This window comes from Drosophila montana, unplaced genomic scaffold (genome assembly GCF_035044405.1).
Source record: "Drosophila montana isolate Dmon_TW-CO22-7 unplaced genomic scaffold, ASM3504440v1 contig_2581_1, whole genome shotgun sequence".
In the NCBI taxonomy this organism is placed as follows: Eukaryota; Metazoa; Arthropoda; class Insecta; order Diptera; family Drosophilidae; genus Drosophila; species Drosophila montana.
Window position 1 is genome coordinate 227,925 of NW_026997444.1, and position 14,599 is coordinate 242,523.

General features: G+C 44.9%; 5 protein-coding genes across 8 annotated transcripts; 1 reads left to right on the top strand and 4 right to left on the bottom strand.

Moving 5' to 3' along the window:
* Positions 1-58: 58 nt before the first annotated feature.
* Positions 59-1,629, bottom strand: LOC135428959 (uncharacterized). Its single transcript, XM_064683102.1, has one exon. The coding sequence runs from the start codon at positions 1,378-1,380 to the stop codon at positions 202-204; it is 1,179 nt and encodes a 392-aa protein (XP_064539172.1). The 5' UTR covers positions 1,381-1,629; the 3' UTR covers positions 59-201.
* Positions 1,630-2,267: 638 nt separating this feature from the next.
* LOC135428964 (ethanolaminephosphotransferase 1) lies at positions 2,268-8,426 on the bottom strand. Its single transcript, XM_064683110.1, has 5 exons — positions 7,999-8,426; positions 7,837-7,905; positions 7,136-7,758; positions 6,898-7,078; positions 2,268-3,430 (listed from the first exon to the last, which is right to left on the bottom strand). Exons 1-5 carry the CDS (start codon positions 8,077-8,079, stop codon positions 3,119-3,121), a joined length of 1,266 nt encoding a protein of 421 aa, XP_064539180.1. The 5' UTR covers positions 8,080-8,426; the 3' UTR covers positions 2,268-3,118.
* On the bottom strand, positions 3,623-4,319 carry LOC135428967 (uncharacterized). The gene has a single exon (XM_064683113.1). The coding sequence runs from the start codon at positions 4,217-4,219 to the stop codon at positions 3,797-3,799; it is 423 nt and encodes a 140-aa protein (XP_064539183.1). The 5' UTR covers positions 4,220-4,319; the 3' UTR covers positions 3,623-3,796.
* A 374-nt stretch (positions 8,427-8,800) lies between the features above and the next one.
* On the bottom strand, positions 8,801-14,468 carry LOC135428963 (centrosomal protein of 104 kDa). 4 transcript variants are annotated; one of them, XM_064683106.1, is made up of 9 exons: positions 14,249-14,468; positions 12,197-12,364; positions 11,100-12,138; positions 10,729-10,867; positions 9,669-10,666; positions 9,467-9,612; positions 9,297-9,398; positions 9,082-9,240; positions 8,801-9,040 (listed from the first exon to the last, which is right to left on the bottom strand). In XM_064683106.1, the coding sequence occupies exons 1-8, from the start codon at positions 14,286-14,288 to the stop codon at positions 9,098-9,100; spliced, it is 2,775 nt and encodes a 924-aa protein (XP_064539176.1). In that variant the 5' UTR covers positions 14,289-14,468; the 3' UTR covers positions 8,801-9,040; positions 9,082-9,097. The 4 variants fall into 4 exon arrangements, with proteins under 4 accessions (XP_064539176.1, XP_064539179.1, XP_064539178.1 ...); XM_064683109.1 differs by adding an exon at positions 13,998-14,138 and having other exon boundaries at positions 8,801-9,240; XM_064683108.1 differs by having other exon boundaries at positions 8,801-9,240; positions 10,729-10,843.
* Positions 12,520-13,843, top strand: LOC135428966 (transmembrane reductase CYB561D2). The gene is made up of 3 exons (XM_064683112.1): positions 12,520-12,880; positions 13,026-13,218; positions 13,278-13,843. Exons 1-3 carry the CDS (start codon positions 12,707-12,709, stop codon positions 13,613-13,615), a joined length of 705 nt encoding a protein of 234 aa, XP_064539182.1. The 5' UTR covers positions 12,520-12,706; the 3' UTR covers positions 13,616-13,843.
* Positions 14,469-14,599: the final 131 nt, after the last annotated feature.

The following is a 14,599-nucleotide window of genomic DNA, read 5'->3' on the forward strand; positions in this document are numbered from 1 at the left end:
TACATGCACCCAATGTTAACAATAACATTAGCAATTAACATGATCGCTTGGCGCTAAATTTGAATTTCAAGTTTGTTTTTTTTATTAATTTTGTATATGTTTGGAGCTTAAAACTAATGCTTTGTAAAAAATCGCATTTATCGTTATGTTTAGCCTAATATATTCGCTTTTTCGCTTAGCAGTCTGGAAAGTATCTCAGTCTCAGTAGCCCTCGACCTGGCGACAGGCGCCGTAGCTATCACGCCGTTGTCCCGGCGCACAAAGTGCCTGGCCGTCGCGCAAGAGCGTCTTGGAGTTGGCCAGAGCATCGCCAAGCAACTGGAAGCTTAGCACATCCGCCTCAACCAAGTGCTTGGGCAGTATGGGTGTGGGCTCGTCGTCCAGCTGCCAGTTCCGCGGATGTGCCTCGTTCACAATGTAGGCGGGCACATCGATGGGTGGATACAAGACATTGGCATTGTTTGCTTGGGTCTGGCTGTGGGCGACATCGGTGCGATACAGTGGAACACTGATGGAGCGTGCATTGGTCCTGGCGACAGGCTCGGGCGCCAAGCGATTGGTGTCCAAAAAGCTGTCACCACGCAGGGAGCGTGAATGGCGATAGTACTGAGAGCCCGCCTGGTTAAACCCCTCCAGAAGATTGTTGCCAGCGCTGCTGGCACTGGCGGGAACAGGCGGCAATGCCTGGATGAGCTCGGGTTCCGCCTCAAGATGATACGGCTTGATCAACTGCGGCATTGGAATCAGCTGCGGCGGCAAAACATCTACCTGCTGTCGATGCAAGCGCGGCTGCTGCTGCTGCTGCAGCTCTTCATTGGCACCAGAGATGTCCACATGGTAGGGCGTGCGTCCCTCAATAAACTCGGGCAGGGCCACGCCCAATGCTGCCTGGGGAATCTGCTGCTGTTGCTGCAGCAGTTGCTGTCGCTGATAGAAGGACTTCAGGGCAGAGGCATCCGCATGTTTGCGTTTGCTTTTGCTCTTTGTGGCGCCACGCAAGGAGGATTTGGTCAGCAGGTCCAACAGGCTCAAACCCTCCTGAGGTCCCGGCGGTATCAGCACGATCATAAAATTCTCCAGATCGGCTCTTATGTTGTACTGTCCCTCCTGTCGTTGGTCGTAGGTGACGAGACGCCGACGCAGTCCATCCTCAGCTGCCGGTGGTGGCTGCAGTGAACCCACCTGTGCTTCAATCAAAGCTGCCTCCGCTGCCTGAGGCGGCGCCACAGCCGGAAAATGTTCCTCCTGAATAGAAGCCGGGCTCGGACTCTGGCTGCTGCTTGACAGCGACTCGGTTGTGCTGTCTCGCAAATAGGGCGCCTGCGACGCTAACGCCGTTGCGCCGAGCAGCAGCAACAGCGAGAAAGTCTTTGAAAACATATTTGAAACAATTTTCTAGAGAATGGCGAAATGTGTTTAACAGCCGCTTGACGTGCTGCTCTTCGTTCTTAACTCTCGCGCTTCTGCCTCGCAACTGATTTCAAGCTGGCGTCGCGAGCTTTAACGTCGACGTCGACGTTGGCGCATGCGCAACTTTCATATTCTGCAGCAGCAGCGCATAGCAGCGACGTCGATGTCGCTGCTTTGTTGCTTTCTTTTGCATCTGCCTCTTCTCCTTCTCCTTCTCGTTCTCGTTCTGGTTTTCTGTCACCGTTTTTGTTGATTGTTTTGCTTTTATTTATTCGTGTGTAGTTGTGATTTTTTGTTGTTGTCGTACCCATTTCGTATGCGTGACTCGTGCACGTTGACGTCGACGTCGCTGCTCGCTTACACCCGCGCTGCTGCTGCTGCCGCGGCGTAATGTTTGCTTCTCCGTTATTGATAGCCATAGCTATAGTGCGGTTGAGGGGGAAGGTTTGGAGTGGGGGGCAGCTCTTAGGTTCTCAAAGCGCGCGCACAGTGGGCCGTGAATTAGATTTTCACACCAATTAGGCAATGAGGAAGTATTTTGATGTCCAGCTAATCGCCTGAGCACGTACTCAAATTGATCGCTGGATTGTTGACAGCTGCGCAAACCTGATTGGCAGTCGTGTGGACTCGATTAGGTGCATTTTGTGCGCATTAACAATTGAATCGAAGAAGATATGTTTATTTACGCTATTAACATTTGAATGGAAAAGAACGGTGATAATTTGGGAAGGTTCTGCGGGTTTATTCCTTCTCTTCGAAGTGACTAAAGGGTATCCGCCAGTCGATCTCACTTGCCTGTTATCATCTACATAAAATAACCTTTTTTTTAATTAAATTTTCAATGTCCCATCTGTAAATCGCGTTTTCTAAAATATAATTTATTATTTTTAAAAGTTGTCTTGTCTTTTGCACAGTTTCAAGGAGGGGGAAGCGACATTTACAGTTAAACATAATTAATCCATAAATTGTGGCGATACAGCGACCACATAATAAGTAAGTAGTATACATAATTATGTGTTTAAATAATAATTACATAGTATGCATTTAAATAATTAGAGGTCTTGGCGGTTGTCTTAATTAAACATGTCATGTTCAGCATTCAGCTAGAATTTTTGTAATCTTTTTGCGTGGGCACAATATAAACTATAACAATTAAAAAATAATACAAATAAATTAAGCACATTTAAGGTATGCCATTATACTAGAATTTGAAAGTGATATGACAATGAATATAAAACACTGGCATAAAAAATAATTTAATAATTAGAATGTTTACAGGGAACACGATGCGAGCGTATTTTTTTCGACCGAATCTGGCCTTTAAAAATGTGTCTAATCTTAAATACAATTTGAATGTAAGATGAGTGTTGATTAACGATTAAATGATTCGGATAGTTCTCTTAGTTGAAAGCCAAAACCTGATTTTATTCCAAGGAGTGCATAAATGTTGATATCGGTTACACATTTAACACTGAATACTTTGGGATAAGCGAGTTTCAGTTTTCCAATAAAAACATTAATAAAAGGAATATCTAAGTCAATTTACAAGTATATCAGATAGTGTAACTCAAGGTCCGTGCTACCTGAGCATTTGCTTGAGAAAGCGTTAACTAGAACAAATAATTACGTAGAATCTCACATCGCACACACGGTTCGAGCCTCCGGAATAATCGTAGCACATTCATAAATTTGACGGAATGTGCGTAGCCTAATCCTGTTTGAGTGCTGTCGTCGGACCCTCCTTGCGCTCCTGCAATGTTTGCTCCGGATTCGTGGTCTGATATTCCACTCGTTTGTGCACCGTGAAGCAAACGCGATTGAAGTGCTCGCACATCTGATTCACCACGCTGGCGCCGTAGTGCCAATGCGACAAGGTGGTCACAAGGAGCAGCGTGTAGAGCAGCGGCCGCTCCAGCACCGGAAGCCACAGGCTGACCAGCACGGAAAGCACAAACATGGGCGTCTGCCAGTGCCAGGCCTCGGCTCGTGTGACAGACATTTGGGACACAATCAGGCGGCACTGTAAGACGTATAATTGAAATGGATACAATTAATATTCGTTTAAAGTTACACCTGGCGAATAAGTCCTTATATGACAAATGTCTCCTCCTAGCCCAAGTAATAGACAGTGTTAAATAGAGAACCTTTTATTTGAAATGGTTTTCCCGGTTTAAAAATCAATTTTTTGCCGAATTAATATAGAAATATTTGCTTGAGGTATTCCGAATAAATTAAATGTCAGTTTTCCTCGATTTGTAATATGATTTGAAAGGGAATATATAAAATCTGACAATGAATTTCGCGAATTGACCAAATGTCATATGCATATGAGGGAAAAGGATGTCTTGTCGGCCAAAGTTTTGGAGCTCCTTTCCCCACGTTGTGTTTAGCGGGACATTTTGTTGGCAGCTTGAATTATCTTTATCAACGCATCACCTTCGCGCGGAAATACGAAGATGCCACGATCCTTTTTCAAGTAGCGGAAGGCGCGATGGTGATACCAGCCATAAATTTGATTCTCTGTCAGTGGCTGGCCCGTGGCATGCTTCGGCACGTACTCTGTTTCGGCGGTGTCCTTTGGCTTGTCTTTGCTTCCGGCACTCAGATTATCCTGATCGAACTTTTCACGCATCCGACGAATCTCCTCATCGGTGCAGTTGAAGTACGGCCAATCGTGCCGCGCATAGAACTTGAGGGTCAGCGGACGCTCAGCCTCTGTTGCACTTATCGGCGACTTGGTGTGGACATTATTCTCCCCGCTAAGCTTATCCTTGGCACAGCGCCGACCTCCACAGCAGAATGGTGGCATCTTTTCAAAATTTTCCTTTTGTGTGTGTTATTCTCAGTGTCTCAGTCGATACAAAACGAGATTATGACAGTACATTTCCAGGTCTAAACGATCAAACGTAACTTTTGCTAATCATGTAAAAGGAAGCATCTTCGCCCCATAAAGAATATTCATTCTTGGTCAGTCGAGGTATCAACGCGTCGAACTCAAAACCAATAAGAGCTACAAATTTTGAAGGAAGATCCTCCTAGTCACCAAAGTTGACTAATAGCTTCTAGTATAGTGTATATATAATCATTTATATTTGATTCTTTGCGTAACCCATCTCCGATGTCTCAAAAATCAAATATAAAAAACTCCAAAACGAATCCTCTATGGCACAATACGATCTTCTCCACAAAATTTCAAAAACTTCGGTTTTGAATTACAGCAGTTATTAAAGTAATCAAAGCTCAAGAAGGGAGGGAAGTATTTATTTTATTTATTTTTTAATAATGCCTTTAAGCCATTTAAAAGTTTCTTTGAAAAATGTTAGGCATAAGCTGCAATTGGTATGGGTGGAAGGTGCAGGGTATCCAAAAGTCGGTCACTCATGACTAGACATGTCTATATCGTATTAAATCAAAATTCACATTCCGCATCTACAGTCGAAAAAGGTCTGTCCTCCCAGTTGGACCCATATATTATAATGGCTATGACAACCTATAAGTCGCAAGTCGAGCTCTTGCATTTCACTTTTTTTTTCTAATCTCAGTATATATTTTGCAATATACTCAAATATCAAAATGGGTACGTATAAAATGTGGTCGAAATTAAATAAAAAATGCTTAGAAATTCATATCGAAAAACCCTTGCTTGTAGTCCCCATGGTAAACTGTTTGGTTAACCAGCCCTTAAATTCGACTCCAGGATCAGCTTGATGAGCGGATCACCTTCGCGCGGAAAAATGAAAATGCCGCGATCCTGCTTCTGGTAGCGATAGGCGCGATGGTGATACCAGCCATAAATTTGATTCTCTGTCAAGGGCTGCGCTGTGGCATGCTTCGGCTCGTACTTTGTCGGCTTCTCTGTTGGCTGGGCACCGGCTTCAAAGTCTGTTCCTTTTGGATTGAACTTTTCACGTATTCGACGCAGCTGCTCATCGGTGCAGTTGAAGTACGGCTGATCGTGACGGGCATAGAACTTGAGGGTCATCGGATGCTCCCCTTCCGTGACTGTTATCGGGGACTCTGCCTGCTCGTCATCCTCTAATTTATTTGTGGCACAGCGCCGTCCACCACAGCAAAATGGTGGCATATTTGCAAGTCTTTCGTTTAAGTGTTTGTCGTTTTCGAGGTGTTTTTGAGAGAATGTGTCTCTGTATTCAGTTAGCCTAAACTGACGTCTGAAACTGGCTATGAAATTGTCACGAATTTCTATACACTTGTCAAAGCCAATTCAATTGGTAAAGAATCGGTATAATAGTTACATACTTAATATATGTATATAGCCGCTCAATAAGGCACAAATATGGATCAGGTTATTGCCTTTCTGATAGCTTTAACATCAATAAATATCAATTATCAAATATTGGGTAAAGACTTTATGACTTTATCAGTTTGGCTAAATTTGATCGCAATCTAATCTTGTTTTTTCCATAACTCCGATAGCTTAAAACTTGAAATTTTAATAGTATACGCGTTTATCTTTACAAATACAAATAAAGTCGTCACAATTCGAATTATCAATTTTCACAATGTTTTCCACTTTTAAGACAAGTAAACATGTGGGGTTATACAATTTTCACAAAGGTGGAACTAATTTGAAAAACGGGTTGGATAAAACAATTTAAATTTTTCATCCCATCTATATTCAAAATTCTTTAGCGACATTCTACGAGCCAAAGTGGTATAATGTATGTAACAGGCAGAAGGAAGCATCTCCGACCCCATAAAGTATATATATTCTTGATCAGCATCAATAGCCGCGTCGACCTAGCCATGTCCGTCTGTCTGTCTATCCGTATGTATTAACGCAAGGATCTCAGATCCTATAGGAGTTAGAGACTTGAAATTATAGCTGTAGGTCCTCCTAGTGCCCGCGCAGATCGAGTTTGTTTCCGATATTCGATAACATTTAACAAATTTAACAAATTAATCGATTAAAATCTAGATCGAAATCCTGTTTTTTGAGCAATTTCGGTAAATAATATGAACTAGACTCACCAAACTTGACATGAAGCTTCTAGAATAGGTTATATATATCAAGTATTTTTCATTTTATACCTAGCGCCTTTCGGAACAAGAGAGTTCAGGGTATCCCCTAGTCGGGAGCTCCCGACTAGAACCTCTTACTTGTTTATATTCTGTTGCTTTATTTTTTTTTTGTTTCATTGGTGCCTATCGCCGAGTTTTAGGTTTACCTTATCAAAACTAGTTGAAAATATGTATTGGTTAGTCTAACAAGTCGGACGGACACCAAACAAATAAAATAAAATTATTCATATTCTCGTAATTTTCAATTTTAGCAACATTGTGCTTTTTTTTAGTTGAAAAAAACCCCTAAATGACGAACAGACCAGCCCACCTCATATCTTACATGAGTCAATAATTATAGTCGATAGCAAGATCGTTAATGACCCACATTGTGCTTGCCTCAAACCAAGAAGTTTGAAATACAACATTCTAAATTATACGCATGTGATAAGGCAACAGACTTACGCTGACGTTGGAGAAAATTGTGCCGCTTAGCATGAACATGGCGCGCGGATCCCTTTCCATAATATCATTGGGCGACAAAAAGGGCCAGAGCAACAGCAGGACAAAGTAGGTTATAAATGGCCACATCGGACGCAGCGCCTCCCATGGCGACAATAATCGGCCGGTGCGCTGAGCATATGAGCTGTAAATAACCGAAGGAATATATTGTGGAGCACGGCATAAACGATTTGACACTCACTTGTAGACGTTGAGAATTACGAGAGGCAGATTGGCCATGGCACTGACATGCAGTACTGCCTCCATGACATTGCCCAGAGGAAGGGTTCCGAGGGCGCCCAACGATATCTCAAATTTCCAACGCTCGAAGCCCATCCAATACGTGAACAGGTACATGGCCGTGCTGCCCCACATGCTGAGATCATAGCCCCACGGTAGATACAATATGCCCGTATTGTATTTCTCCCAGTGCGACACAAAGAAGTTAAAATAGACCGTTAAGCAGACGTAATACATGCGCATCGGACGCACTGAGTAGACTCTGCTCCGGCCAAATATGCTGTATAGGCATGTTGGTATAATCATGGCCGTGTACGAGTCTAGGCCATGATCAAACAGCTCGCCCAGCGGCCCGGACAGCCCAATGCGACGCGCCTGCTTGCCATCGATGCCGTCCAGGGTGTACGCAACAAATATGTTGATGGCGGCGCACAGCCAAACCCATGTTGGAATGGGCGTTGTGCCCTCCTCACCCGAACTGGCCTCGAAATTCCAATCGTAGTAGGAGAGTAGCACCAGGTTCATCACACTAAACAGGAAGCCCAGGAACGTCATCAGATTGGGCGCAAACCAGCGCGGGAAGAACTGAGGGTAAAGCGTCATTCATTATTTGAAATATTGATTTTTTTCTGTTGTATGAATATGAACATGCGAACTACTCACCTTGACCAGCCAATCCCAAAAGGGGTGCATTACATATTGGCTAAGCGGCGATGTGTCTATGGCGCTGTACTGTATCCAGTAATAAAAGAAAGGCGTTTGCCATTATGGATATCGTTTTGTATGCACTCCCCCCCTCCTCCCCCTCGCCATCCCTTCGTTTACCTTGTAATTGTCAAAGCCATCGATTTGCTCCCGCGTCAGGTATCTCCAGTCAATCAATTGCTGCCGTACACCCTGCATCATTATATTCAAGTTGTTGGCGTGGGTAACGCACGTGCTCTGTTGGTTTATTGTACGTGCAGCTTCTTATGTGTACATACGCATTAACTGAATATATCTAAGCGGGGAAAAACACGACGGCGGCAAGTCCGAGCCACTATCGCAGTTGTTGTTGCGACAATCGACTGTGGCTTTTACGTTAATTGTCGATGCTCAGCGCATCATGAACTGGTTTGCACAGGAGAACTGCTTTCACAGGCAAACACGAATCAAATGACCAATTTAAGAGCGTGCACAACTCGCTATTTTTTCAAATATAAATACAACAAAAAAAATTACTTGCCGGCTGTCTTTTCACGCTTTAGGCACACCACACACACACACACACACACTTACACGTATGTATGCACGCTATAATACTGACGCACACATACACTGATACACTCAGCTGGCTTGGGGGTTATTTTGCAACACACACTTTGACGCAATCACCTATTTAGAGATGGTATTTATGTCTATTAACTTAAATATTTTTTACATATTAAAATTATTATTAAATATTTGTCTATTAATATTTTTTATTGATGGTTGTGCTTGTTAAGAGCCAATTAATTGCCTCGCGGTAAGCTTGCTCTTAATGACACAGTGCTGCCAGATCGGTCAAAAATCGATGTTAACAGTGCTCGAAAACACCAAGGGCTCAAATATATCGAATAATTAGCGGACTGTAAATTCATATTTAAAATTACTGTTGATTGGCTTTATTATTCTAGGACGTTTGGATATTCGTGTTATGTAAAGTTAACAAATCACATTGCGTAGAAAACATATATACTTGAATAAAGTGTAACAAAATATAAAGCATAAGTAATGTTGGCGTTAACTAGGTCTCATAACAAAATTCGCTCTAAATGGAATGTATGGAATAAAAATTGATTTAAATTACGCTAATGGCCGTTGGCTTGTGATAAACTCGCATTAAGTTGTCAATTTTCACTTATGAGTGGATGGTTATTGATGAATTTAGTCCAAGGGTATTTGTTTAGTTTGCTTTCTTTAAATTCCGTTTACGTATATTGCCTGGACAGCCGCCTGCGCTTAGAAGGTGCAATTTCCAACCGCCATCCAAGGGTAGATGTACATCATCATGGCAAAGTGGACAGCGAGCGGCTCCCGTTTGTAACTCTAAAATAAATCAAGTAAATACCCAGCTATAGATGACCGCTCGGTAAGATACATACCGCGGCAAAAGTCCTCCATCTGATGCAGTTCATAAAGCTGTTTATGCACCGACTCTGTGCAGCGAGTGCACACCACATAACTCTCCTTGGCTTCGCATTCCGCTGTAGTTCGAGTTGGGGAGGCGGCAATTTTAGAATGTGCGTATACTTTGAATCGCAATAAGACTCACTTGTCAAATGGTAGTTGAGCGCAGCTACCTCCAGCACCTGACTGCATTGTGGGCACTTGGTGAGAAATGGACAAGCTTTCCAATAATGTCGATCCAGTTGGCTTGCATCGCTGCCAGAGCAGCACCAGCCGCAGAACGGGCAATTGCTATAATGAATGTTTGGGCATATATTGAATATAATTACGTCTCAGGCTGCACTCACGTTTTCGGCGTTGCCTCCTCAGTAGACTCGGAGTTAGTGGCTGATCCCTTGCGCGAGTTCGATGCCGACTGCATAGAGCGCTTAAGTTGCTCGTTGTACTGCTGCTTGCCGTTGCAGCTTACATAGCCATTGTCGGTGGCACCAGCCCCACCGTTCATGCTTTTCAGTATGCGAGATGCATCGGTGCTGGTCGAGGGTTGCATGAAATCGGCGCCATTGCTTGGATTGTAGCCGTCCACGTATTTACTGCCTTCCAGTAGCTCCTGCTTGCGTTCCAAGTCCAGTTTATCGAACTCTGTGAAGAGCTGACGATAGAGCAGGTTGCGTCTGGTGATGTCGTCGTCTGGTGGTAGCTGCTTACGCACAAGTCGCGGATTCACTTTGTAGACAAGCAGCAAAATGCGTTCGGCCACCTTGCGTACCGGCTCCGCGGGATGATGTATGCCGGAGCAACCGCAGTCGGACAAGGCGCGACAGGTTAATCCGCTGTGCTTATCAGAGCTAATGCCTTGTGTATGCACCAACTGTTCCAGCATTTGCAATCGGCTCATGGCCAAACGCTGATGCGTTCCAGAGCCAACGCTGCGCGAAAGCGCTGGCGCCACCAGATGTTGCTCGGCCACTTGCGGACAGGCGGCAATGCTGAGTATTGTGTGCTGCGCCAGCGTGTGCAAACGGGCCGAGGGATCACCCGACTTGGCCAGGAGCTCGGGCAGCAGGCGATCCACGCACCGCGCCACCTCGTTGGGTGACACACGGCCCGGTACATATTCAAGGAACAACACACGAACTGTTTCGGTTGCCTGGCTAAAAACAGAGTACACGGCATCTCGAACGGCGCGGTGCAGTAGAAGCGCAGCACTGCGTGCCACCTTGTTTGGACTGGCCGCATGCTCATTGCCTTCCGCTTCGACTTTTTCACGCTCTTTGAGAAAGTTTCGCAGGCGCAGGAGACCATCCTCCCGATCCTGAAACTGGCGAGAGTAGAACTGCTCAACCTGAAAAATACAGATCGATACAGATTATTATTATGAATGTACGGCGAAAGGACAAAGCTTACCAGTTCACTGCCAAATACGAGAATGGGCAACGCAGCCTGGCGACGCTCGCGATCGTTGAGACGCGAGCGACTGCGATTTGGGTCCGCTTCGAGCAGCGCATTGCCCTGGCACTCCCTTAAAAATTCATTAGTATTTGAGCTAAATAGTTAGGGTAACGGAACGACAACGTTTACGGGGAAAAAGAGAAACGAAACGAAACGAAAGCACCAAAAACATCGATGACGGTTACTCTTACGGTCTTTTAAATGGCGGGTCTATAAGTGTTATGGATTATGTTGTTCGTTTACCGTGTCATGCCGAATCATGCAACATTCTCGCTATTCCTTACCACAACAACAACAACACTAGCTACAGATTGTTTAAAACTTACTGCCTCAGGGTGGGAATAGCTCGCTCCTCGTAATCCTCGTAGGAGTTGCGCGGAGCACTTTTATTGCGCCTTCTCAGCGATCCCTGTCGACTGGACATGGGTGAGCTGTGCCGCGATGCCATTGGCAGCCGGGGCGATTGGGGCAACTCATCGTGCGACTTAGCTAGCAGATGCAGTGCAGCAGCCGGCGCGACAACTGCGCTCACGACATCATTGCTGGAGACGTCGATTGGTGATTTATCGCGCTGGGCACTGGCGCGTTTCGGACTGATGGCAGCCTCGGCCAGAGCATGTGCCACATCCTGTAGACTAGGTGCGGGCGGCAGACTCGGTTTGCCGCCCGCATAGATTTCACAGCTCTGATCGTTTTGGCTAAGTGCACCGTCCGTCTCGAGCAGCTGATGCACTTGCAGCTCCTTTAGTACGCACGTGCGATACATTTCAATCTGCTCCTTGCGCAGCTTGGCTGCGCTGAAGTCTTCCTGTTGCACCGCCTGGCGCTTGGCCAGCGCATATCGGCCCAGGCGCTCTCCGGCCGTTCGCAGAGCCGTCATACAAAGCTTCAGCTTGCGGGCATATTCGAATCGCTCAGAGCTGACCGCCTTCAGCTTGCACTGCTCCAGCTCGCGTATGTGCTGCACAATTGACTCTTCCACGTACATTGAAAATAACAGGTCATCACACACGGAGGCGAGAGCCAGTTCACCGGTGGCGGTGTCTATAGGCGGCGTCTCGCTGGCCAGATGCTCGTCGCCATCGTTTATGGCAGCCGATTCCAGATCCTCACCGAGCACATTGACCGCCATTAGGGCAATCTGTTGACTAGCGTTGAACTCATTGCAATGAGCCCCAATCAGCCGCAGCTTCAGATGTGTGCCCCGTCTCGGATTCACAGTAACGCTCTGCAGCTCACGGGATTTGTAGTTGGTGTTCGCATTGTCGGCGAGCGCGACAAATCCAAGAAAATCAAAATACTGCGAGGACGGAGTGCTGGGTATTGACTTTGGAGAGTAGTGTAGCCACAGCTCCACCTTTTCGGCTGCAATGAGAAACAATATTTTTTTGGTATCCAGCATTTTTGGTGGGCTTCAACTCACGTATCAAGTACTGATGAGCCAAAAGCTGAATGCGATAAATCTTGGCAGGCTGGTGGAAACGGAGAATGATGTCGTGCGTGCTAGCTCCGCTGTCCACGGCACTGCGCCAGCCGTGCACCGTGGGGCCATGTGTGTTTAGTTCGCTGGCCGGGAAGCTGGCGTCCTCATCTGGAAAACAAAACAGTGTCAGCAATTTATTTGGATAAATAGTGTTGGTAAACAACGTCTACTGTAAGCAGCTCCACAACAAATGTTAACTGTTATCAGCTTAAGCAGATGTTAAACTAAGCCGCAACACACAACAAAAAAAAAACATTAGAATGACGCTATCATTCAGGTACACACATCCATACGTGGCTGTGACGACGCGTCGACGCTCCGTCTTATCATCTGCCGCTCTTTTATACACGCAGCCGAAGTAGATTTGCGCTAGTCGCGTCTGTAGCCTGGGCCGCAGCACATCGAAATTTGGTTAATTGAATTTGTAATTGCTTCTTGGGTTCTTCAAATATGTCGCAAACTACAAAATTATCTGCGATGTCATCCGCATGGCTGCAAATTCAAAGCACATTGAACAGCATAAATCATATGCTGATCTTTCTAGTGGCTGCCTTCTTCTTTACGCTGGCCCGCAGTCTGGACTTTAAGGACACGGCCATGCACATGTTCATGACGGGCATTGGTGTGAGTAAAAACTGTGAAAACTTTATCAAAAGCAAGCCTTATTAATGCCCATTAAGTGGCCTAAAATGACAGTGTCATTGTTAGCAACTTATCAATTATAACAACTTATCATTGATTTTGTAACCTTTATACCCTTATTTTGTAGTTTCATGTGCTAATTGCGCAGGCACTGATGTCACACTACAAGGTAAATCCGATAACCCGCTGGATATCGCACAAGAACAAGTCCCGTTTCCATGGCCTGCTGCAGCTAGTCGGCGGCTCGATGGTGTTGCTGGGTGCCTTGGGCAAGTTCTCCCAGAAGGAGGTGCACTTGAATACCTGGCATGGCAGATTCGGTGCGTGTACGCATAAATTTAACGGTTGAGTGAAGGACTAATGTTAATTGACATTTTAGGAGTGGCCGCTGCCTTCGGCTGCGCCGCCAGCGTTGTTGGCGGCCTGGTTAACTTTTTTCAGCCCAAAATTGTTTTGCAAGTAATGCCACCCTCCGAACTGCGCTTTCGTCATAATCTGTTTGGACTGCTCACCTTTACGCTGGGCATGACAGCGATTTACCTCGGCTACTACTCAGAATTCTTTACACGCTATGTGGATCATCAGTTTATACCTGCCATGATGTTGGCCACCGCACTAGTCTATCTCCTGACCATAATTGGACCCCTGGGTTCGCTGCTAACAAAGCTTAAATACAGGCGGCAAAGAAATCATCAGCTGAAGCAAGAGTCTACGTAAAAAGGGGTTTCGCAATGGTGGAGGCTATGAGGCTAAAATGGCATGTCCCGGAGTATGAGTAAAATAAATAAGGCAAACTTTGTAAAGCTCAATGAAACTGTCAATTCGGTGCGCTTGGCCGGCTGCCAAAATTCTTTGGCTGCATATTAAATTATATATGTTGGTACAGACGCCAGACATATTATGACAATCCGCAATCGGACATTATAACGATATATGCTGACAAAACTGCGTTTAAAATGCATTATTACACATAGAAAGTAGTTTGTTATGGATCTGTTTGCACCGCTTCAAGTTATCTTCATACCAAGCATCATTTACATAAGATAAGATACATATGTTCTATGTCTACATAAATGAATAAAATAAAAAATGTTGTTACCATGCATTTACAGTTTTATTGAACTTTTGAATGTTGTTTAATTAGGCGTTGCACTAGGCGTATGCGTGTTTTATCGATTTCTCAAGTGAGCCCTAATGGCGCGCGATGCTCAGCACTGGACTAGCCCAGCGGCAAATATAACTGGAAACAAATTTAAAATTAAACTAAAACAAAATGAAAAACAATCGTTAAATAAAGTTATATAAATAAAAAGCACAATTCTACAGAGCTTATGTTTTGGACTTGTTTACCTGAGGCAAATACCACATTAAATGGTATTTTCTTGGCCATTATGTAGAAAGAAAAACACTATACAACTTCACGTGCACACATTTACTTAAATGCAGTCAGTATGTTGCACGTTGCCGTGAGCAGCGTCAAATGTTTGACGCACAAACTAAGCGTAAATTAAAGAGCGGTTCATGCCGAATCTGCGGTCAAACAGCGTTTGCACAGTTGCGCTGCTCTTGTAGCTTATTGCTAACGGATGTCGATAAATATCAGCTGCTTGAAAAATGGTGTTTACCAATACTACTATTTTTATCGGTTTTAATTTGTGTCGTTCATTTGAGTTCCATTGGAGGCTTAGCGAACTAAATGAA